At 37.3% G+C, this 24,876-nt stretch overlaps 3 protein-coding genes across 4 annotated transcripts; 2 read left to right on the top strand and 1 right to left on the bottom strand.

Annotated features, from left to right (window-relative positions):
• Window positions 1–211: 211 nt before the first annotated feature.
• Window positions 212–3,016, top strand: LOC110930706 (chaperone protein dnaJ 49). Its single transcript, XM_022174062.2, has 3 exons — window positions 212–350; window positions 786–1,937; window positions 2,706–3,016. The coding sequence occupies exon 2, from the start codon at window positions 880–882 to the stop codon at window positions 1,933–1,935; it is 1,056 nt and encodes a 351-aa protein (XP_022029754.1). The 5' UTR covers window positions 212–350; window positions 786–879; the 3' UTR covers window positions 1,936–1,937; window positions 2,706–3,016.
• A 2,009-nt stretch (window positions 3,017–5,025) lies between these two features.
• LOC110930707 (60S ribosomal protein L30) lies at window positions 5,026–8,116 on the top strand. Of its 2 annotated transcripts, none has more exons than XM_022174063.2 (6): window positions 5,026–5,144; window positions 6,259–6,299; window positions 6,390–6,495; window positions 7,358–7,459; window positions 7,767–7,835; window positions 7,932–8,116. In XM_022174063.2, exons 2-6 carry the CDS (start codon window positions 6,279–6,281, stop codon window positions 7,970–7,972), a joined length of 339 nt encoding a protein of 112 aa, XP_022029755.1. In that variant the 5' UTR covers window positions 5,026–5,144; window positions 6,259–6,278; the 3' UTR covers window positions 7,973–8,116. The 2 variants fall into 2 exon arrangements, with proteins under 2 accessions (XP_022029755.1, XP_022029756.1); XM_022174064.2 differs by having other exon boundaries at window positions 5,079–5,144; window positions 6,271–6,299.
• Window positions 8,117–12,848: 4,732 nt separating this feature from the next.
• On the bottom strand, window positions 12,849–13,448 carry LOC110930708. Its single transcript, XM_022174065.2, has one exon. It carries the CDS (start codon window positions 13,354–13,356, stop codon window positions 12,997–12,999), a length of 360 nt encoding a protein of 119 aa, XP_022029757.1. The 5' UTR covers window positions 13,357–13,448; the 3' UTR covers window positions 12,849–12,996.
• Between the last annotated feature and the right edge of the window lie 11,428 nt (window positions 13,449–24,876).

The following is a 24,876-nucleotide window of genomic DNA, read 5'->3' as shown; positions in this document are numbered from 1 at the left end:
TTAAAGTTATATATAAAAAGTCTAATCCAATTAATCGATAGTCCCACTTCACCGGCCGACTAGCGCTAAACGAGTTCTACAACCATGATATAATATAACGTGTAGAACCTAAAAAAGGTCCAGGCTATAATTCCTAGGAGGGGCTAAACCCGGCAACCAAATAAACCACAGGGACCAGAACGATACACAAAATCAAGCCGATGAAAGAAGCCAGCCAAGCCGTTGTGTTACTTTACTCGTCGGTTGAATGACTGTGGAATGTGGATGACAAAATCACTATTTCCACTGTATGTATGTATGTAGATCACAGAGACCTCAAATAGTTCTTCAATCATCCGATCGCTTGTAAGGTTAGTTAATCTCGCCTCACTATCGATCTATTCAAACATTCGTTAATTTCAAGTTCTAGATTGCTTCTATAATTATATAAAACCATTAATCAACCTGCATAGTTTCAATTAATCATCGAACATGTTGTTCTTCATTCGCCTGATTTTAATCGTCGAGTAGTTATGATTTGTGTTTCAGTTGTTGTGAATTACGGTTTACGAATCTGTGAAACCCTAGGATACATCGTCTGTGCAGTTTATCACTTATCGCCTGATCCTTTTATGCTTGTATACTTGTTTCATTTGTCTAATTTACAGATTTATAGTATAATACTCGAATTATATAGATAGATGAAGGCTTTGATGATAATTGATAACCTAATTTCATGTCCTTAGCTTGAATTTATCTGATTGTTCGCGAAACCCTAATTTTGAGATATTTTTTCTGTTTTTTAGCGTTGCTTTTGGTAGTTGGTGAATGTGATTGGTTAATGTGTTGACCGTTGAGCAACTTCAGTGTTGAGCTGAGTTTGTACTTTGTACAATAATTATGGACGGTAATAAGGATGAGGCAATGAAATGCATCGGCATTGCGAAAGAGGCGATTGCATCTGGCAACAAGGAGCGTGCGCTGAAGTTTATTGGCATTGCACAACGGTTAAATCATAATTTATCTGTAGATGATCTTTTGGCGGCGTGTAAAAATCTTGATTCCGCGAATCCGAGTCCATCGGATGGTAGAAATAATGTTGCAAGTAACCGTGTAGATCCCAAGCAGGATGAAGGTGTGAAAGGAGAGCCGAGTTATACCGAAGAACACGTTCAAGTGGTTCGTAAAATCAAAAGTAGCACGGATTATTATGAGATTTTGGGTGTTGGTAAAAGTTGTTCTGTTGAGGAGGTTAAGAAGGCTTACAGGAAGCTGTCGTTGAAAGTTCATCCTGATAAGAACAAAGCTCCTGGATCCGAGGAAGCTTTTAAGAAAGTTGGCAAGGCGTTTAAGTGTCTGAGTGATGATAACTCAAGAAGACAGTATGATCAAACAGGTTTCGTCGAGGGAGACGAGTACGGTCAGCAGTATAATCATATGAGACGAAGAAGAAGAACAGGACACAATATGTTTGAGGATGATTTTGATGCTGATGAAATCTTTAGGTCGTTTTTTGGTCAGGGTGATATGTTTCGTACAGCTCATGTGTACAGAACCAGACGGGCGGCAGCAGGTGGTCAGCATACTGGTGATGGTGGCGGTGGTGGGACCAATCCTAATATGATGTTACTTCTTCAACTTTTACCGTTTTTGCTTATCGTATTGCTCGCGTGTCTCCCGTTTTCAGAGCCTGAATATTCATTACAAAGGAACTATACTTATCAGTTTTCTAAGATGACCAAGGAATATGGAGTGGAGTTTTACGTGAAATCATCTGATTTTGATCAGAAGTATCCACTTGGTTCGCCTGCAAGAGTTAATATTGAAAATAGTGTGTTCAAAGATTACAAAAATATGCTGTGGCGTTATTGCCATGTGGAAATGCAGAGGCGCTCATGGAGCAGAAACTTGCCAACCCCTCACTGTGACAAACTTGAAAGTTTGGGAATAGCATGAAGGTTAGATCTCGTTCCGTTCTTTATTAACTCTGATATTTTATATTTCCAATAGATCGATTTGTTTCTGAATTTTGATTTTCTTTTGGTTGGATCTTTTTTGAATCTCACTTATGATGCAAAAGTTTTGTTTTCGTCGAAACTTTTCAGTCTACGTATATGTCTATAGGGATAGGTCCCCGGATATTTATTATCATGCAAATTGTTTTAGGGGTCATCGACTCATCGTTCAAAAACCTATGGGGTCACTTGACCAGTTGACCCTAGTGCTCATGCACCGGGTCCACCCCTGCTGGTGGGTTCTAGTTCAGTTTATTCATGAGGCAATTTGAGTAAATGACATTTAATACCATCCAAATGTTCAAACATAGTAAAGAAATTCAACTATCTGAAAAGGCTTTCCCATTTTTATTATTTTATTTAGATAACAAACAGAGAAATATTCAGTCCATTGGAAGGAGTAATTTTCAAAAAAAAATTATTCGATGCAATATTAAAATGAAAAAAATGGATTTTGAAGAGTGAACATTAAGTGTTCCGACTTTCTATCTGCCTGCAATTTTATTCTCTGTTTCTATATTTTTTACTTCTTTCATAGGGTTCATGGCTCTTGAACGTGACAAAATCTATCTGCCATTAGTCAATATGTTGTTGAAAGACTGTTAAACACTGCGCTAATTCTACTTGTAACCTTCCCATGAAAGTTGAAACGTTTCCTCTTTTGGAAACGGTCTGAGCTCGAATCACATATTTTCTGTTGTTTTCTTGCAGAGAACTTATTTAAAGTCGATAGATGGAGAACTATTCTTCCATTGGCAGTGATTTCTGAGTTCAACTGGCTGGTGAACTTTTGAGAATCGGGTTTATTTCCTATATTTTATAGCCCGGCTCTGCGATGTTTGATTTTAGCACGGGTGTAGTAGCATTTGTGTAAAGATATACTACTGTCGCTGACAGGTTAGTTTTTTGAGAAAAAGTATTATGAGAGGATATGATCATATAACAGAACAGTGTTTTAAAAATAAGTGTCCTTAATTATCAGCTGATAACCAGGAGGAATGCTTGTTTGATCTTCCAAATGAGTTCTTATTGTGTTTGATGCACAAATAGTTGGTCAAATTAAAGGTTAGGTTCTTATGGAAACAGGTCGAATGGGTTAATCGGTTAGAATATCGTCCAAACTCCAAAGGTATATTTTCAGTGCATACCTCTTAAATTGTTTTATTCCCGATTTATAATTATATTACTGATGAAAAAGTTTATTGCTTTTGATTATATTTAAGAAAATAGAAGGAAACGTATAATGTTCGGTTAACTCGATTGGGCTTCGACTTGTTATCGAATCAACCCATCTTTGTTATTTTTATAACTTATATAAGACTTATCTTTTGTAAATCAATTTAGATAATATACAAATCACAATTTATACAATTATATATTAGACTTAGTGCGGTGGGTGTTAGACCTATCCATGCTCGTGGCCACATCATCGCCGACGTGGCACCCCTTTTGCAGAACTTGCCGATATGAGTCTTTTTGGGGGTGTGTCACCATACCAGTGGGGCGTGGAGGGGCGCGACCGCACGAAGAAGTCTTTTGGTATCTCATTTTCTTATGTCTTCCACAACTGAAGTGTTTATAACGTATGAATGGTATTAAGATCAAATTCCTTGTAAACCTAACATACAACAACTTATTCACGAATGATATATGGTTCGTAGAAGGTGTTAAAGTAATGATTTAGAGACCCGAAGGCTGAATGCTAAAGGCGAGTAGAAAAACCAATTGAAAAACCTATAGTTCGGCTATGGTTTATTATTATAACCTGGTTTTATGGTTCGATTGTGGTTATATGTGTAGAAATGATCAAACCGAACCAGTATCATCACTTTCCATCTCATTCATAGTTTCACGCTTGCGATTTAACATGTTTGTTTTCTATTTGATTCAATACCTGATTGAGTGTATAAGCTGACTGGCTTGAATCGGCTCTCGTCCAGAACCGTGGGTGATAAACGATTAAACGAACTAATTAAACTATCATCAACTAAATCGATCCTAAAAATTTGAAAACTAAGATATATCAGTATACGAAGCGATCGACATATGCGGACACTGATTTAGTCACTTAGACTAGGAGACTGACAAAATTAAAAAAAAAAAAAAAGAAGACTTTTACGTTTTAAACTTGAAATATTGGATTTTAATAATCTCAACTGTTCGTTATTGGCCGCCAACAATTTCACCTTCAAAAATAACCACTGACAGTCCTAACTATAATATATTGGCCTCCAATTGACCCTGACTAACAGAACTAGCCTAATGTCATTAGTCTCTGGTCGTCAGAAAACCGTTTTTTTTTGCCAGAAAAAGGTTCATAAAGGTCCGATATAAGATTATAAAGAGGTTTGGGATGAAAATGTTGAGTATTCCGGCCAAAAAGAAGTTTTCTAGCAAAAAAAAAGTTTTCCGGCGACCTCAATAATTCGGGCTTTTACTAGAAAATGTGTTTCTGAAGATCCGTAATAAGGTTACGATCAGGTTGGGACGAAAAAGTTGAATTTTCCGGCCAAAAACGTTTTTCCGACGACTGGAGACTAATGGCGTTAGGATTCTGTTAGTCAGGGTTCATTGGAGGCCAATATGTTAAGGCTGGAGGGTGTGGGATAAAGCCCCTAGGGGTTTTATCACGCCACTTCAGATCCACGTCAGCCAAGGAGCTTTATCACGCATACCCTTAACTTGCAGGGTGTGGGATAAAGCCCCCTCAATGCCTATGACGGCCCCTTATCTTGACCAACTTAGCTCGATCAAGCAAAAAACGCCTGTTACCATGCTGGTGAGTTAACTATGGCACCCCCCTTTAAATTGCCAGGTATGGGTGGTGGCGCTCCTTCGGCGCTATCAATGGTGAGGTGGCGGGGGTGGCGCCCTACACGCCCTCCGGCCTAATAGTTGACACTGCCAATAATTATTTATCAACTTAGAACTATTGTGGCCAATGAAAAACAATTGGGAACTTAGAAATTATTAAAATCCAATGAACTTTAAATTTTTTTAGCCCAATAAAAAGAAACCCCCATATCTCATTGAACATAAGCCCAGCCCACTTATGCCTGCTCGAGTATATAACAGAGCTGCACCAAAATTAGGGTTTACTGTCCTCTTCTTCAACTGAATCGCGCCGGAGCAACTCTTGTCCGTTTGCAGGTATGTTTTTTCTACAATTTCAACCATAACAAGTAACAGATCGATATATCTCACAATTTATTTTCTGTTTGTTATATATATTTGATCATATTAATGTTAGATTTAACTGAATAAATTTATCCCATTCTCGAGTGAAATCGATGCGTAATTAGGGTTTTGTGATGCTTGTTGTATTAAAAATAAGCTTAACCTAATGCATTACAAGCCAAAATCAAGTTTAACAACATAAAATAAGTTCTAAATTTCAACGAAATACAATATAAGTTCATTAGCATGGTAATCAAGATTCAAATGCTATAGATAACAAATTACACTTCTAAATACATGTAAATAATAATCATTTTTTCGATATATTATAATGTATACAAAATAAAGTATATTAAAAGTAATACAATCCAAGTTAAGCCGAGCTGAGCTAACAAGCGAGGCAAACTGAGCAAATCTGGCCCGTTACGCTGAGCGGAGCTAGGCTCACTTTCTAACCAAGCTGAGCCGGCTCGGCTCAGTTTCAAACCGAGCCATATCGAGCGAGCTTTTTGAACAGCCCTAATTCGGCACCCACTTTTCCAAAAAAAATGTTATCAGTACAATTCGTACCGGTTCGGTACCAATACCATATAAAGTAGGGATGAGCATTTGGTACCGGTACCTAACCGTACCGGGTATATTCGGTACCGGTTCCCATTTTCTTCGTTTTTCGGTACCGGTACGGTACCAGTATTTACGGGTAAAACACCGGTAAGTACCGGTACCGAACCGGTGTATTCGGTACTAGTACCGGTACCACTTTTCCCCGTTTTTCGGTATCGGTACTTTCGGTACCGGTTCGGTACCGAACGGGTACCGTGCTCATCCCTAAATTATAAAGTGAGCATTTGGTAACGAGTACCGTTATCGAACTGGTATCAAACTGATAGATTCGGTACGGTACTCCAGCTTTTTCATAAATTTGGTATTGGTATTATCGCTAATTTGCATGTGCAAGTTTACATTGTGTTGAATGTGATCTTGAAAGCCATCAGTTTTTCATTTTTGATGTTTTTATTTTTATTTTTGCAGTTATGTATATTAGTTATGTTTTTGTTTTAATTTGATGTTTATGTGAAATTTCTAGTTGCTTTGCTAGGAGCTACAATGGTGTCGGGAAAGAAGACGGTAAATTACTGATTTTGTTTAGTCGTTGCGAGTATTGCGTTGATTTTTTACTAGGCAAGTTGTTGATTGTTGATTTGTATGAAATTGCAGAAGAAGACTCATGAGAGTATCAACAATAGGTTGGCTCTTGTAATGAAGAGTGGAAAGTACACTCTTGGTTACAAGACGGTTCTCGAATCTCTCAGAAGCTCTAAAGGTTGATTTAAATCTGCTCTTAATTTAATTTTGAGTTAAATGCCATTTTAGTCCTTGTAGTTTGGGCCATTTTGCCAATTTAGTCCAAAGGTTTCATTTTTAACCTGTGGGTCCAAAAAGGTTTCACAGTTGCCATTTTAGTCCACTGGTTTAACTTCATCCATTTTTTCTGTTAACAAGAAGGCCAATTCGGTCATTTTGTATGTAATTCTGTTAACTAAAATGGTAATTCAGCCATATAAAATGACTGGATTAGCCTTCTCGTTAATAGAAAAAAGGCTAAATTGCACTTTTCGTCCTTTATGTTTCAGGGTTTTTGCAGGCGCTGTCCTTTAAGTTTAAAAATTACACTCTATGTCCTTTATGTTTGCAACCTATAACATGCGGTGTCCTTTATGTTTGCAACCTATAACAGGCGGTGTCCTTTATGTTTGCAACCTATAACAGGCGGTGTCCTTTATGTTTGCAACCTATAACAAGCGATGTCCTTTCTCATAAACCCAGAAAGGACATAGAGTGTAAACATAAAGGACATAGAGTGTAATTTTTAAACTTAAAGGACAGCGCCTGCAAAAACCCTGAAACATAAAGGACGAAAAGTGCAATTTAGCCTAGAAAAAATGTATGAAGTTAACCAAGTGGACTAAAATGGCAACTGTGAAACCTTTTTGGACCCAAAGGTTAAAAATGAAACCTTTGGACTAAACTGGCAAAATGGCCCAAACCACAGGGACTAAAATGGCATTTAACTCTTTATTTTTTTAGTTTTTGTTGGGTTTATTGGATCTTTTATGAGTTATGGTGGCATTGATTTTGGTTACTGTAGCGAGGCTTATTTGTTGTATGAATTATGGGAAATGTAGGTAAGTTGATCATCATTTCCAACAACTGCCCGCCTTTGAGGAAATCCGAGATTGAGTACTACGCCATGCTTGCCAAGGTTGGCGTTCACCATTACAATGGAAGTAAGCTTCCCTTTACCATCATCTTTTTCCCCTTCATTTGGCTTTAGTTTTTTTATATTTTATGTAGCGGATAGATTTATAACGATTTATGTGGTGCCAAAAAAATATGTAATTTTCTTAGCGCCTGAGCTCCTTTATGGCTTTTCACTAGCCTGTAAAGCTTAACTGGAAGTTTGGAACCGTGCATTTAAAATTCCACAAGTAAAAACAAGAAGTAAATACCTGTTTGGCCCTCTGCCCGACAATAATTTTCAACTTGCGAAACACAGTTTTAACAATGTTTCCTCTCCATAATTTTTGTGTTTAGATAATGTCGATCTTGGAACCGCATGTGGAAAGTATTTCCGTGTGTCATGCCTAAGTATCATTGATGCAGGTATTTAATTCGAGACATGTTTTATTATCAGATAATCCGTTATTTAAAATACTATTGTGATCGGTGAATGATGAATTTTGTCTTGAATTGATTTAGGTGATTCTGATATCATCAAGAGTCTGCCAGGAGACCAGTGAAAGTCAACTTTCTAGTACCCTTTTTGAAATTGCTGTTAGTTAGTATAGTGATCTTGTTGCTTTGTATTCAGCTGTTTTGTACTGACTTTCTTTGTGTTGGTTGAATGTTGTTTTTAATCAATTACATTACATGTTTTATTTTAATTTTAGCGCGTCACATATTAAGATATACTACACATGCTAGTCCATCGCGCCCAGCAGGATATTTTCTGTGTTGATTAAATGTTGATCTTAATCGATAACATGGTTTGTCTGTCGGTTACCCCTCGATCTTCTACCAAGAGTTTGTTTTTACTAGTCATATCTAATCCAGTAGAGATTACCATTAAAACGTATCGTTAAGAAATAAGAAGGTACCCTTAACGCTCCGGCGGTAGTGTAAAATTTAAAAAATTTTGACGTTTTTTTTATTTCGTCACCCTTTTTCTTTGAAATGTTGCCCCTATATGAACTTTCTAGATCCGCCACTGTTCGTCTCACTAACCTTGGTAGTTATCGGTTATCACCAACAGCTCACTAACGTCTTTTTAAAAAGGTTGAGATCACAGTTATCTAACGGCCGGTAGTGGTGCACAAATCGGGTTTTTTTTAAAACCGGGTTTCGGGTAGGATCGGGTTCGGGTAGGATCGGGTTTTAAAAAATCGGGTTTTTTTAAAAACCGGGTTGGGTCCGGGTCCGGGTTTTCTACCAAAAATGTATACCCTATATACCCAGGTTCGGGTAGGGTTCGGGTCGGGTTTATAAAACCCGGGTATTATAATACCCTATTTCCGGGTTCGGGTCCGGTTCGGGTATTCATCGGGTAGGGTTCGGGTATGCATCGGGTTGGGAAAAAACCCGCACCGGGTTAAAAAACCCGCACCGGGTTAAAAAACCCGCATCGGGTTGGGAAAAAACCGCATCGGGTAGTGCGGTTGTGGCTGGAGAAGGCTAGACGAGTGATGCAGGTGGCTGGAGAAGGCTAGATGAGTGATGCAGGTGGCTCAAGCAATTGCATGTTGAGCCGAAAAAAATCAAATGAGAACAACCAGGACCAGCCATGCATTGTCACGAGATTTAGTGGGGTTTTGGTTTAGTTCTTTTGGGCTTTGAAAAGAAATATGTGGATTACATAATTTTGTTTATCATAAGAACTAGAAACCTAATACTTAAACAAGATTCATTACATCAAAGTGCATACATAATTTTGTAAAATCATAAGAACTAGAAGTCTTAACGCATACATAATTAAACAAGATTACATCAAAATCGGGTTTTTTAAACCGGGTTTCGGGTATAAACCGGGTTTCGGGTATGAACCGGTTCCGGGTTCGGGTATTTATAAAACCGGGTTTCGGGTATAAACCGGGTATAAAAAAAACCGGTTCCGGGTTCGGGTTTTAGATCAAATATGCATACCCGGTCCCTACCCTACGGGTAGGGTCGGGTTCGGGTTCGGGTATAAAAAACCCGGGTTTTATAATACCCGGTTCCGGGTTTTTTTTCGAGTCCGGGTCCGGGTTCGGGTTTTTTGTGCACCACTAACGGCCGGGAGAGTTCACTTATACTTCTCCCTTGCTACACATTTAAAATGATCACCTATAAATATTTCAATAATCTGTGTAGTGATACTTAGCATTTGCTTACAACAAATATGAAATATGTGTAGGGCTGTCCAACGATTCGGTTACGGTTAATTCGGGTAGTTCGAGTCGGTTACTTCGTTTTTTTTTTCTTGTTGTAACTGAACACCAAACCGAATAACCGAATTAACTAAATTCAGCCAAATCATTTTTTTTTCAACCTGTTTATGACAAAAAAAAATTATATCAAAACTTAAAAGTTCAAACAAGTTTAAAACAAAAGTACAAACTTCAAACAAGTCTAAAAAAAAAAGATAGTCATAAGAGTGACACAGACTACGGTCAGTCGATTAGGATTTGTAGTTTCTTTTATTTTTTTGTCTTTTGGATGATGAATCCACGGGTAAAGACGTGGATTTGGGCTTAGGTATGGACATGGACTAAAATTAAGTCTTAACATATATACAATTATATAAAAATTAAAATTAAAATTAAAATCGGTTAATTCGGTTTAAACAAATTGCCCGAGTCTAAAAAATAACAAAAATTCGAACCGAATTTGAATTCGGTTACGAATCGAACCAAATATTTGCTTACCCCTTCCCCACTTTAGTTGATATCTTTGGGGCTGTTTAACAACTTCTGAATGGGTAAATGCTAAACCAGTAAGAGGTCTAAACATTAAGTGTTGAACCAGTAAGATGTTTGAATCATTAAAAGCTAGTATAGTGTTTTTAACCGTTCTGAGACAAATGTCTGACCAATTCAGATAAGAGGTCATAACCATTTAGACTCAGTATAATGTTTAACCATTCAGAGACAAATGTCTGAATCATTCTGACATCTGCTTGCGAAACAAACAATATGAATCATTAAATACTGAACCAGTAAGTTGTCTAAACCATTAACAGCTAAATAAACAATCGTTTGTGTAATCCTTTATCCTTTCACCATCCTTTTGCAAAAATGTCAATGTTCTCAATTTCTCATGCTTGTTTTAACCAGTTTTATAAGTTTGCACACTTTCTTTTCTTTGGGCACCAACAACTGCTTTTGGTTGGTCCATGTGGATCTCCTTTTAAGAAGGATATTTTTTGCATATGTTTGGTGAATCTAAATAACACTATTAACAACAAAGGCAATTAATAACAGCAACTAATGAGCCATTTAAGCATTAACAACTTTAATCTATAAAAGATGAATTACAATAATTCCTATAAAACACATTTATAACATTCATTTATTTAAGGCCACTCTTGTATAAACATGTCAATGTTATCATGCTTGTTTTAAATCACTTTTGCACACTTTCTTTCTTTTCTACAACAACCGCTTTTGGTTGGTCCATGTATTCATGTAGAACTCCATTTAAAAAATTATTATTACATCCGCTCGATATAATTGAATATTACTAATGGCAACAAAGGCAATTGATAATCTAACTGGTGTAATTATCCTAAATGATACGTATCTATTTAAGTAGTCCTATCATACTTTATTTTGTTTTCTTTTTCACACTTAAAAAAAAATCCTTTGAATTATAGGTCCAGTTTCATCATTTAAGAATTCTTGCCATAATGGAGTCTCAAATGCAAACCGACACTTGCAACGTGCAAAATGTTATGAAGATAGTGCACACTTAGTTGTGCTTAATCGCTAATCGCGTGTCCTACCTACAAAGTAATTCTTTTAGCTACTCCAATATGTATTTAGGAGTGTCCCAACGATTAATTAGAAATGTAACATAAAAGTGTTTGCACTTCTCTGACCGTATGACCCACAGGGTCACGTTAGACCACTCTCGTGATAAGTTAATGACATAATGAAACTAGTGATCCGTACATTTGAACCCAAAGCTTCAATTATATACAAATCATGTAAACTATTTATGTCAAAAGTTTATTAACATATAAACAAATTTATTAATGTGCACTATTAGTTTTATATAAATCTTGTAAACTATTTATGTCAAAACTTTAATACCATAAAAACAAATTTATTAATGTTTTGCATTATTTAATTTCACTGCAAACGGATCTTAAATTTTATTTAGAGTTAAATGCTATTTAGTCCCTGTAGTTTGGGACATTTTAACAGTTAGTCTAAAGGTTTCATTTTTCGTCTATAGGTCCAAAAAGGTTTTATCGTTGCCATTTTAATCCATTGGGTTAACTTTATCTATTTTTTTGTTAATGATAAGGGCAATTCGGTTATTTTATATGTAATTTTGTTAACTAGAAAGACAATTCGGACATATAAATTGACCTTCTCGTTAATAGAAAAAATGGATAAAGTTAACCTAGTGGACCCTTTTTGGACCCACAGAATAAAAATAAAAACTTTGTACTAAACAGACAAAATATCCAAATTACAGGGACCAAAATGGAATTTAAACCGGATCCAACAATCCCCGGATCTAGGCACGTGCAACAAGTTGAGTTGTGTACCAATTGTCAGAACTCAAGACCACTCACACAATCCCACGCCCCACCTTGCTAACGAACGGTGAAGTTACATCTTTACCCTTACCCCTTCTCAAATGCACCAATGAGAGCAAACGTCAAACTAATCACCTCCCACCATCAAGGGCATTTCCGTCAAACAACATACCACATACAAAATACTCCCTCCTTTTTACATGCGTATAAACCAAGTATATGCCCAAAAATTAAAAAAAAAAGTAAAAAAAATTAAAAGCAAAAAACATTCAACAGAAAATAAAATAAACATAACATGAATCATTTTTATTCGAATTTTGATTCGGCTCCCACTATTCCACGTCTCTCCCTAAAATTTTAATTTACCCCTACACATATACAACCCGTATAGAGTTATACAAGTCGTATTGAAGAATGTTGCACAAAAAAAAAGTCAGAGATTTTGTCTCCATGTATACCAGACGTATAACATTATACGAACTGTAGAAAAATGTTATACGACCCGTATAGAATGTTATACCTAATATTTTCTCTATCTATACGAGCTGTATAACATTATATGACCTAATATTTGTCATGTAAGATGACTTTATACGGGATGTATAACCCTATACATCTATACGACTCGTGTAGAAGGTGTGAAAATAAGATTTTAGAGCGTGTCTTTATTGACACCATTTTGAATCTAGTCAAACTTAAAGATTACTAAATCGAATTAGAACGAATCGAATTCGAACTTTGAAATTCAAATTCAATTCGAATACTGGACACCCTACAAAAAAATATCACAGATAACAGATATTAGTTACGCTCCGACGATCAAGGGCATTTTCGTCAAACAACATACCACAGACAAAACACAAAATACTCCCTCCTTTAGATACGTATAAAGTAAGTATATTCCATATTAATCCATAAAACAAATAACTAAATACAATTACAATAATAGTAATTAATAATAATACTGCAAAAAGTTGAAAACCAAAAACCAATAACAGATCGAAACAAACTAACAAATCGGAGCTAGTCATCGGAATCATCATCACCACCGAAGATCGAAAACTTATTATACAGAAGAAAAAGCACAAGAAGAAGCACAAGCGCCACACCGACCGGAGATCCACTAGCACGGTGGATAGAATTAGGTTCACCGGCGGAGAAGATGCTGGAAACAAAAGATCCGGAATCGGAAGATAAATATTGGATAGCGAGTAACAGAATGATTGGAAGAAGTAACAGACCTAACGGACTCAGAAGCTCTGCGATGAACTCCGTCAGGGCTTCGCCGCCGTCGCCGAGAAACATAGGGATTCCGATCAGGATGAATACTACGACGGCGAGGAGGATACCGTAGGGTGCTCCTCCTCGTTGGTCTTCTATCATTGTGATTGGTGAGTTTTTTCTGTGAGGGGATGTGTGAATGGGTGGTGTTTGTCTTAAAGTGGAGAGCTTTGAAAAAGGACGACCTTTGTGACAAAATATCAGACGATAATCTTAACTAACGAAATTATAACGAATGCTCTTTATATTTTAATTTTTTACAGGCGGTGTCCTTTCTTTCTTATTAAGTTACAAAAATAAAGGACATCTGCTGTAAAAAAAAATTAAAACATAAAGGACATCTATTGTAAAGAAATTATAAATAAAGGACATTCATTGTAATTTCATTAGTTAAAGATCATCGCATAAAATTTTACTAAAACCTAAATGACGTATAATGAAATTTACCCATTTTTAATGCACTTATGACAATAAGTTAATATTGATGTTATTTTATTATGATTATTAGAGATCTTATTTATACACAAAAAAAAATGGTTATACATAAAAACTTGGATTTTTGTTTGCTAATAGTTTATATTCTTTATAGAGATTTGATTAGTTTGGTAATAATTTATGTTCTTTATAGAGATTTGATTAGGACAATAGTGAATGGATTACTAATTATTTACTAAACAGGGTAAGCTACAACGTATCTTCTCGAGAATAAGCCTCAAGAATGACGTAATCATCTTCGACGAATCCTTACACAAGTACATGTGACATATCGTTCACCTATATACTATATACTAGTAATGTAACACACGCTTTATAAAAGATATGCATGTCAAACACACATCAAAGATATTTTCGTACAACATCTCAATTCAAAGTCATGTATTCGAATGGAGCATGATAATTTGTGTGATTATATAACTTTATGTACATCCCAAAAGATAATTGTGAGCCTCATGCCCTTAAGATCCAGTGTCGAACTTAGATTTGAGTATATTCCTTATTTAGACAAAAGAAGTAAACAATGCTATAATCAAGAGACGGTGTGTGTCATGTTCAATAAGAAATATACAAGGACCACACCAACCACTTATTAATATGTGTGGGCACTACACCATCCTTTAAAATAACTTCCAACCACATTATGATTGGGAGTGAATGACAAGCCGAAAGGTATGAAGCACACTTCTTTTACTTACAACTTACATCCTTAACACGACTGGCAATCTGGCATGACCCTTAAGAGTTTAGACCCGACCACCTATAGTACGTTACTCAGAGAATGGCTAAAGTGGCATTACGTTTTTCTATCTTAATACACTTTTTATCTTATTAGTTTGTGTGCTATCATTTTTGGGTAGACATTAGGATACTTGTTTGGCACATTTAATGAATATGTTCAATTCCTCAATTCATAACTTTCATAAACTTATCCACTTATATTTTTATGTTATGTATGCACAAACCTTTTATATGTTAGGATTCTATAGTACATTAATTGTTGGAGTCATATTCTCTATTCACTGTGCCAATAGGCCAATGTTCCCTGAAGCCCTTCCAAGTTCTTGCATTGCTTTCATCGCCAACCTTATTTGGAATCTCAATTCCATCTTTGCCCACCTTCTTAATCTCTTGTTAATGATTATCTACCTTATGATATGGTTTTGTTTCACGACAATTTTCTACAAGCTTTTTTATCCAGCCAAACATCCTTTAGCAAAACGACTCAACACGGTGGTAAAAAGTTATGATAACGTTTTCATAAGATTGATACTCACATGAATTAAATTTGATCGTTAACAAAGCACTATGATTGACTACTTTTGAGACATTGATCATATGTTCCAAAACCCTAACAAAAAACTAGAAAATATATCAATATTTCAACCAACATTCTCCTCACTAGTGATTATGTCAATCTCCCCCATTGATGGGAAGTAAATTACTCATCACTACTAAACCCTAATTATTGAACAGGGGGCCGGAATCCACTAATAAAAAGTAATTATTAAAACAAGTTAAGATCCACCCATATGTCTAACACAGTGTTTTGTCTTCTTGTGAAAATAAAATATCAATAAAAATAAAGGTAAAAAAAAGAGAAAAAGAAATAGTAACCTTTTGTGTGGGGGACAATAAAGAGATAATTAAGAAGTCTCAACTCTCAATGTTCCTTCATGTATCAATGTCAATCTGGCATGACCAGAGCCCAGAAAATTTGAAGCCCACTAACTTAATTAAATTACTCTTACCGGTTGTTTTGCTAGGTTATAACTTATATCGTATTATTAAAGGTAGTGTTGAACTCAAGATTTATTTTATGAGAGGTTAATCGGGGCGATCAAGATTTATGTCTTTTTACACTAAATTATTTTAGGGTGACAGCACTGATCGAAGTATTTTGATGGTTCTTTTGAAATCCAGTCGGATAATTGAAAGTTAAGAGCGAGCAGTGACGGAGCTTGAATAAAAACTCGGTGGGGGTCGGACTCTCAAAATCCCAATCGGTAGGGGCCGCACTCTTAAAAATCCAGTAGTTTACGCTACAAAAAGAATTTCGGAATTTTAGGTAAAATTAACACTATGAACAAAAAATCGGTGGAGGCCGGGGCACCATTAACCTCCGCCCCTGAGAGCGAATATGTATATTTCTGGCGTCAAAACCGTACCAAATTAGTTAAAGATTTGCGTCTTATATATGATGTGAACAATCACTACGTTTTGTTGAAACGGCACAATGCATGATGAAAAAGGTGTGTGTCAGTTGACGATTAATTCTGGTAATCCTTTAATTTACGGTTCTTTTTAGCCATTAAATTGGATAAATAACTCAACTGTCGATTTGGATAACTAGTCACATCGGCTTTCCCATCTGTCTGAATTCTAAAATTGGAAAATTTTGGGAATACAAAAGTAAGAATTCTCGAATCTCAAATAGTTGACGATCAGACCGTGCGGTATGGGGGTCGTCTCCCCCCGTCCCGGCTCGTCCTCGGTGTCCCACACCGCCCCCTGGGCTGCGTCGCGTCACTCCTGGCGTCTGCAAGACGGAGGCAACGATGCAAAATGGTGGGCCCCCTCCCTCTCTCCCCTCTGATTTCTCTCTCTCCTCTTTATTATTTATATATTATATTATGTGGGTAGTCTTCTACACTCTTGGGTAGTCCTCAAGAGAATGGTCCTTCACCATTGCTGAGTTGGCGCCTACGTAGCGAATGGTCCCTTTAGGGACTATCCAAACCATACCCCATGGTCTCATATCACAACTATGGGTGGATGACAATAGTCAAAATCATTGTACGAAATATGTCAAATAAACAGAGAGTTCAACTTTCAACTAATGATGCATTCAAAGATGTCCCTGATTCGTTGAACTTGTCCTCCATTTCAACCTTCTGCTGTAGAATTTATCACATCCAAATGAATATGGGATTATGTATAACTAGTAAATTTCTCCCGCGCATTGCTGTGGCGTCGAAACGTAAAGTAACTTAAATTTATACCGTCTAATGAAAATGTATTATAGTTGACCACACTCGTTTCCGAACAAAATTTACGTCAAAGCATACACCAACTGAAAACGCACGTAAAAATAAGTACAAAAATGTACTATATTTGACCCGATAGAATTTACGTCACAGCGTAAACCAACTTGAGTTTATACTGACACATACATATACAAAATAAGCACTTATAACTCGAGGTGGTCAAAATTCCATTTAATAAAGTTTTTAGAATGTTAAGAGAGTCTAAGTGTAAAAACTAAAAGTAAAAGTGCTAAAGTAAAAAAAGCAAAAAAATATAAATAAAAATAAAAACTTACTGTAGCGCGATGTGATAAACGCTACAGCAACCCCAAGTTTTTCTTTAATATTATTGATAATGATAATAACATTAAGAAATCTGAATACTTCGGAGACTATGTTTTTATTGCTTGGATTCATTTGCGTTGCGTGAGTTGAGATTCTTACCTAATACCATACCAGTCTCCGATACCTTTGAAAATTTAAAACTAATTTCATACCTAGATACCCATTCTAAATGTTTCAAGTTTCGAGTTTACTCATCATGTTCGAGTTCAATTGTCACCTGGCCCAATTACATGAAAGATATTCAAATTTGAAATTAGAGTAAATTACGTTTTTAGCCCCTGTGGTTATATCACTTTTACTATATTAGCCTAAAATAAGAATTTTTAACATATCTGCCCCCATGGTATCTATAACTAACCACTTTGGCCCCGTCTAGAGATCATGGGGGCCAAAATGGTTAGTTATATAGACCATGGGGGCCAAAATGGTTAGTTATAGAGACCATAGGGGCAGATATGTTAAAAATTCTTATTTTGAGCTAATATAGTAAAAGTGATATAACCACAGGGGCCAAAAACGTAATTTACTCTTGAAATTATATAAAACAAAATTGGCAGTTTATATTCCAAAAAAATGTTAAAAATGTTTTAGTGGCGGAGCTGTCGCCAATCGCAATGTTGTTGAAGTGGCCTCATCATGTATATTATGCAATTTTTACTTTTTCATTGAACACTTTCCTTATCTCTATATACACATCACTATCTTTCCAATTGCATGACAAATTTTAAAGCTTAGTAGGTTATTTTGTGTATGATTAGAAATGTCGTATAAAACTTGCCTGACTTTTTACCTTTTTCCTTTAATTTACACATGATTTCTTTGTTAGGTATATGCTTTTCTTATATTTAATAAACAAAATACTATGTGTTATTCTCATTTTCTGAATTACAAACCGATGTTTTAAGGTTTTTTATCAGAACAAGGATTCGAGTCGATTGATGTAAAACTTACATCGAAAGGGTGCTTCAAACGGCTTGAAGCACCGTTTTCGTCGTTTGGAGCATTGTTTCGAGGTAAATTTTACATCATTCGACTCGTATCTTCGTTTTGATCAAAAGCTCTAAAACATCAGTTTGTAATTCGGGAAAAAATTTAACTCCGTTATGTTTTTCTAACGGCGGGCCATTATACAAACAAAAGGAAAAAAGGTTGGACCATTGTCAGGAATAAACTCAATTAGAATTATTATTGATAAAAAGATTGAATTATTTAAATTCAATTTCCCTTAGTGTATTGAACTTTAATAATTTTAAAAAGTATGATTTGTACCCAAATGGATCTGATTTTTTGTGTGCAAAAGAATCTGAATGTTTTATAGGCCCTCACATAAGCTAGATTAGGCCCATCCCTAGTCACAAAGCCAGCCCAATCTATTGCAATTCTCTTATCTCTCTTAAATCCCTGACCTCTCATGTGTGTCTCAAGTTTGTTACACTGTTATCATTTAAGGGTTGATTTTTTGCAACTCTTTATTTGTTTTTGGTGGTTATCAATATAAACATTGGGTTCATTTGTTCTTTGTAGTTGACATTTTCCCCAACTTGCAAAAGGACTGAACTGGGATCGAAAAATAAAAAGTAACGGAACTGAAAATAATAAACTTAGAACGAGTGGTAAGCGGATCCTGAGACCCGTTCTTGTTGGTGTGATTTTGTGCCACAATTGTGATTTGTTAATTTGGTTCTTGGTCGGTGTTGCAATGAACTGGTTTCTTAACCTAAAAAAAATTCTAGATCCACCACTAACGGACGCTTAACCTTTTGAAACCGTAAATTGGTTTACATAAGAGAATTCAAGGACTCAATCCATCATCAAAACTACTACATCCTATTAACAAGTAGATACATTGATCAAATCCATTAACTGTTGGGTTTCCGTGGTGATCGGTCAAAATTTTATTTATCAAAAACCCGGTTCAATAAATAATAGTCAATTAATTAAACGAGTTAATTAATAAAACGCAGCAGAAATATAAACTAACGATCAACAAAACGAAACCCGACAGGATCCGGTTACATACAAATACGAGCACGGTAAAATATATTTAACTACCGTTGAGAAAGATTATTCCTCGGTTAATGACTAACCGGTCGAGACACTGAGGTTCAACGAACAAGGGCTAGTAAACGAACCAACGAGACGCGACGAAGGGGTGGCGGCTGGCAGCGCCTGGCAGCGGAGGTCAGCGGTGGAGGCGGGGTGGCGACGGCAGCGGCGACGGCGGCGGACCACGGCTGGCTAGGTGGCCGGTTATGTGGTGGGTCTAGTTGAGAGCATTTCATCTCTTGCAACTTATGTTCATCTAACCATTTCTCAATAATGCAAGACCCAAAATATATAAAAGATATGGACATTGTGCATGTTAGCCAAGTGTCAAGACATGCAAAATTGCATGTGTTTTGATTGGCCACAAGTTAGGTGGATGACAAGTGGCGTAGGGTGAGAATACCCGTGTCACCCGGTCCATGTACCCGTCTCTCAGTTAATACCCGCTTATGATCATAAATATAATTATGATTTGTTTCGTATATTGTTCGTAATTACAAGTTAAACAGGTTAAGTGGATTTTTAGTTCGTTGCCCAAGGTGTAACTATTACGGGTCAAGACCCGGTCGGCAGCGTTGACTTATCGAACCGGACATAATATCCAACAGCTCCCACTTGGACGGTCTCTGATAAGATCTCAACGCAGACAGCCAGCGGTGTTCTAGCTACACATAGCTGCCCCCAACAGGGCATGACACTTTAAAGTCATTAACCAAGGTATCTTCTCTTTAGCAACGACTTGCTACATGAAGAAAGTAGACTTATGGAAATTCTCGTCATCTGTCCTTTCTGTAAAAGACATCAATTGAACAATGAGACATGGATCAGATTCAATCTCACATAGCGTTCAATCATTATCGTTCTCGCTCACATAATCAAAGTGGTCCAATCAAACACACAGTAAGTTTGGGTAAGGCCTTACACTTCACCAGTTTGAATCAACGAGGGCGCCCAGATGTCTAACTGTTACATATAATGTAAGAGTACAGAATCCCATCTTGACTACATACAACTCCCACTGAACTTCAGAACCACTCCCAACCAATGCCTTTATGACTGGCAGTTACGCGACAACGTTTGACACCGATCAAAGAATAGTCTTCAGTAAACGAAAGTTCTAGTATGTATCTCAGGTCAGAGGATACAAAATGAGTATACCAAAATCAAATACATCTTATGACCATGATCCATGAAGATGATTTGATGCGAGTTACATCCAACGTCATTCATAATGAGGTTTGTGAGTTTGGAAGTCAACTACTTGAGTCCAAAGTCAGAATAGTCTCAATTCAGAGTCGTTCCCACGAGTCTGACCGACTACGGATAATTTAGAATACAAGATTCATGGATTAAACGTACAAAAATCGAACACAGTTGTAAGATTCAAGCTTTGCATTTAGCCAGTAAATCAAAGGCGAATTCAAAAGGTACAACTGTTTGAACGTTCGTACACCCAAATACTAAATCAAAACAAATGGTTATCCAATCGAAGATCGATAGCATTCCCATGCTTGTCCTAAGACATCGGTTTAGTGAACGGGTTTGCTAAGTTTTGATCTGTGTCTATTTTGCTTATTAAGATGTCACCTCGTTCCAGTATTTCCCGTATATAGTGGAACTTTCTTAGAATGTGCTTATCCCTATGATCTGGGCTCCTTGGTTTGAGCAATGATTCCTGTGTTATCACAGAACACCTGGATTGGTTTCTGAACACTCGAAACCACATCGAGGTCATTGATGAATTACTTCATCCAAGCAGATTCTTCCGCAGCATCTGATGCAACTATACATTCGGATTCGGTGGCTGAATTCGCCACCACACTCTGTTTGGAGCTTTTCCAATAGACAGCTCCTCCATTGAGAGTGAATACGAATCCTAATTGTGAGCGAGAATCATCTCGGTCACTTTGGAAGTCAGCATCAGTGTAACACCTTACAGTGAGCTCCTCTTCCACTCCTCCAAACACCAAGAACATATCTTTAGTTCTTCTCAAGTACATCGGAATGTTCTTTACTGCAGTCCAATGGGCAATGCCAGGACTATGCTGAAAACGACAGGTCATGCTTAAAGCATACGAGACGTTAAGTCTAGCACATAGCATACATGATTGAATCAATCGCTGTAGCATATGGAACTGCTTCCATTTGCTTAGTTTCAATGTCCGTTGAAGGAGATTGCGATTTGTTCAACACGGTTCCTTTAGTCATAGGAACACCTCCTTTCTTGGAGTTTTTCATCTTGAAGCGTGTCATCATTTTGTCTATGTACGTTCTTTGACTTAGCCCTAGAAGCCGCTTAGATCTATCCCTATAGACCTTCATTCCTATAATGTAAGCAGTTTCTCCAAGATCTTTCATTGCGAAACAAGATCCCAAAAGGTGTTTAACTTCGTTAAGCATAGGGATGTTATTTCCAGTGATCAGTATATCATCCACATACAGGATGAGGAATGATATGGTGCTCCCACTAACCTTTCTGTAACACAAGCCTCATCTTCATTCTTGACAAAACCAAACTCTTTGATCTTCTGGTCAAAATGAAGATTCCAGCTACGAGATGCTTGCTTGAGTCCATAAATGGACTTATTGGGTTTGCACACCTTAGTTGGATATTTAGGATCGACGAAAACTTCATGCCGAACCTTATAGACATCTTCAGAGAGATGTATATTAAGAAAGGCGGTTTTAACATCCATTTTCCATATTTCATAATTACACTACGCAACTATGGCAAGCAATATCCTGATTGATTTAATCATAGCAACGGGCGAGAAGGTCTCATTTCAATACTTTGAGTTTGAGTGAAACATTTCGCAACTAGCCGTGCTTTATAGGTGTGTATATTTCCATGCATATTGGTTTTTCTCTTGAAAATCCATTTGCTTCCTACTGCCCGAGATTCGGGGGGTAGCTCAACCAAGTCCCATACTTGATTGCCATGCATAGATTGCATCTCGACGTTCATGGCTTCTTGCCATTTCTCAGATTCCGAATCTAAGATTGCAGATTTGTAGTTAGCAGGTTCGTCGTTAGACTCAGCTACTAATAAGACTTCGGGATTGTAACACCCCGTGTTACCGAATGTCAAAGTCAAAGTCAAAGTCAAAGTCAAGATTGACTTCTTTGACTATAGTTAGTCTATTCTATGTTGGTGTTTCTGTTAGTTGTATTATGTGGAGTAAGTGTTATTAATCAAAGTAATCGAATGTTTATCGACACGAAACGATTTGCGACTGTGAATAATATGAAGTAACAATGCGATAAAGTCAATCAATCAATAATCAAGCTAATCGAATCATCTTCGAACTCGAAACCCGAATTGTGCAAACTTTGGTGTTGTTATACGTGCGTGTGTGCCTTATGTGTTACCTGTGCGTGTTTACTTTATGTTATGTGTGGTGATCAATCAAATCGAAACTCGAAACTCAATCGAACTCAGTCGAAATCAAATTATGATGAATGGTGGCGAAAAGATAGTGTGAAATATAGATGCTTGTATGTAGATATAGTGGTTGGGATTAAAAGTAATTTGAATAGGAAACTCTGTCGTATTCGTATCATCCTCAATCGAAATCGAAATATCAGAAATCGTCGCACCGAACGCTCAAAACAGGCTGTTGATCGATCAGGCTCCTAGCCGATCGAACAGCCCAGCCGATCGGACGGACTGTCTGATCGAGCAGGCTGTCCGATCGGGATGCCTGGCTGATCGGCCAGCCCCTTCCTCTTTGGGAAGCCTATAAATAGCTCTGTCATTGTCATTCTTTCCACTTTTGGAAACTCTCTGACCGACCAGCTCGTGCTCCTCTTCTTTTCTCAGATTTCTCTCAATCCCAGTAAGATTTCATCCTAAGTCTTGTACTTTCTTGTATACACACTCCTACACCTTTCTATCTTTCAAATCTTAACTTCTAACCGTGAAATCATCAAGATTCAAGCATTCTAGGATGATGTCATCATGGTGTTCTTGAAGAACTTCATGTTTTGGCCTCAACCCACCAAGAATAGCTTGGATCTAACCGATTTCCACATAAACAAACAAAGATCTACCACAGATCTAAACATATTCACGGTGGAAAAGATTGAAAGATGGATTTTCCAACTTTCTTTCAACTCTTTTACACTCAATGCCTTCAAATCGGTAGAAACGGAGCTTGAACCCACTCACTAATCACTCTAGTAGTTGTGCGGTTCGAGATTCGGGATTCTATCCACGAGGTTCACCGATTTCGGGTTAAACGTCAAACTACCGTTCCGAACAGTTCGCCGGCCGGACTTGGGTGATTCCTGTCCGAGCAGGGGAAACAAGTAAGAACGAAGGTTCCATGGTTCAGCTCATTGTCAACATACCTCGATATAACGTCAAACAACCAGAACAACCAAGTGTTAGATGAACAGGCCGACCAGGTCAGGATGCTGACCGATCGGACAGGCTGTTCGAACGAACAGCCCAACCGATCGGACATGTCAGCCGATCGGCTAGCACATGGCCCCACACTTTAACAGTTTCATGAAGTCTAGTATTGAATGAAGTGTTGTTCGATCGAACTACGGTTTGATTTGAATTACTCTTCGGATCATGAGATACTATGCTTTAACACTTAATCGATTTTCAACTCGTTCGACGATTGGAGTGCCACCCGATCGAACATGCCGTCCGATCAGGTGACATCCAGCTGAGGACTTATTACTGGAGTACCTAACCGATCGGTTAAGCCGGCCGATCGAACGGCCCATTCGATCGACCGACCTGAAAGGGTAAGGACACTTCAATGTTCTCGAATACTACAACGAAAACTTCAAAAGAACAAGCCATCATACACAAACACATCCTACTCAAAGGAAGAAACAATCCACTCGAACAGCCCAACCGATCGAGCCTACTGGCCGACCGAACAGGCTGTCCGAACGGACTGTCAAACCGAACGAACAACCCGTCCGATCGAACCTACCGTTCGATCGATCAGGTTGTTCGTCCCATCAACACTTATATTCGTTTTACGCGTTACTCATCGTTATGTTATCGAACTATTCAGGCTAACCCTACTCTCAAGCGCTCCCTTCAATCCGTCCATCGCTGTGAGTATACTCGATCCCTTTTTTGCTTTTAGCACTTTTGGGTGTTACATACGTTACTTATACGAAATCACATCGAACACACTACTCAATTATTTCAAACGCTAACCGTTACCGCATGTATTACGTGACTAAATGAATGCTTGTTGTTATGTTTACACGTGGAATGTTGTCTACATGCCTTAACGACGATAGTACTATAGTTTGGACTCAGCACCCGTTCACACGGGGGTTGTTAAGGACAATTACTTGCATGGATTACGGTGGTAATCATGTATTGCGAACTGCCTCGGGCAGTCAACCCGTAGTCATTGGTATCGATAGATCCATGTCGATAATTAACATGCTTCATTTTCCCCTGTGTACGTGCTGGTTATGCGTAAACTATTTCGAACTCTATATGCTATATTAAACTTGTATGCTCACCTTTACATTATATGTATTGACTTTATTTTAACGTATGTGACAGGCAATTAGGATGCTTATCTGCTAGGAAGGCGAGCTTAGAATAAGCGTCTAGAGCATAGTTGTTTGTAGATCTTGAAGATCGAGTCTCTAGAAGCATTTGAACAATTTTTATATTGAATATGAGTTGTCGGAATGGAATATTTGACCAGATGTTATCTGTAATAAT

Source organism: Helianthus annuus, chromosome 3 (genome assembly GCF_002127325.2).
Source record: "Helianthus annuus cultivar XRQ/B chromosome 3, HanXRQr2.0-SUNRISE, whole genome shotgun sequence".
Classification (NCBI taxonomy): domain Eukaryota; kingdom Viridiplantae; phylum Streptophyta; class Magnoliopsida; order Asterales; family Asteraceae; genus Helianthus; species Helianthus annuus.
Note: the sequence above shows the minus strand (reverse complement) of the source record. Positions and strands in the feature narration are given on the sequence as shown.

Bases quoted from the DNA above. Each gene is read 5' to 3' on its own strand.
- LOC110930706 (XM_022174062.2), top strand. From the start codon at position 880: ATGGACGGTAATAAGGATGAGGCAATGAAATGCATCGGCATTGCGAAA.
- LOC110930708 (XM_022174065.2), bottom strand. From the start codon at position 13,356: ATGATAGAAGACCAACGAGGAGGAGCACCCTACGGTATCCTCCTCGCC.
- LOC110930707 (XM_022174063.2), top strand. From the start codon at position 6,279: ATGGTGTCGGGAAAGAAGACG. The intron at 6,496-7,357 runs GTTGATTTAAAT...TGGGAAATGTAG, and splicing joins ATCTCTCAGAAGCTCTAAAG to GTAAGTTGATCATCATTTCC. The intron at 7,836-7,931 runs GTATTTAATTCG...GAATTGATTTAG, and splicing joins CCTAAGTATCATTGATGCAG to GTGATTCTGATATCATCAAG.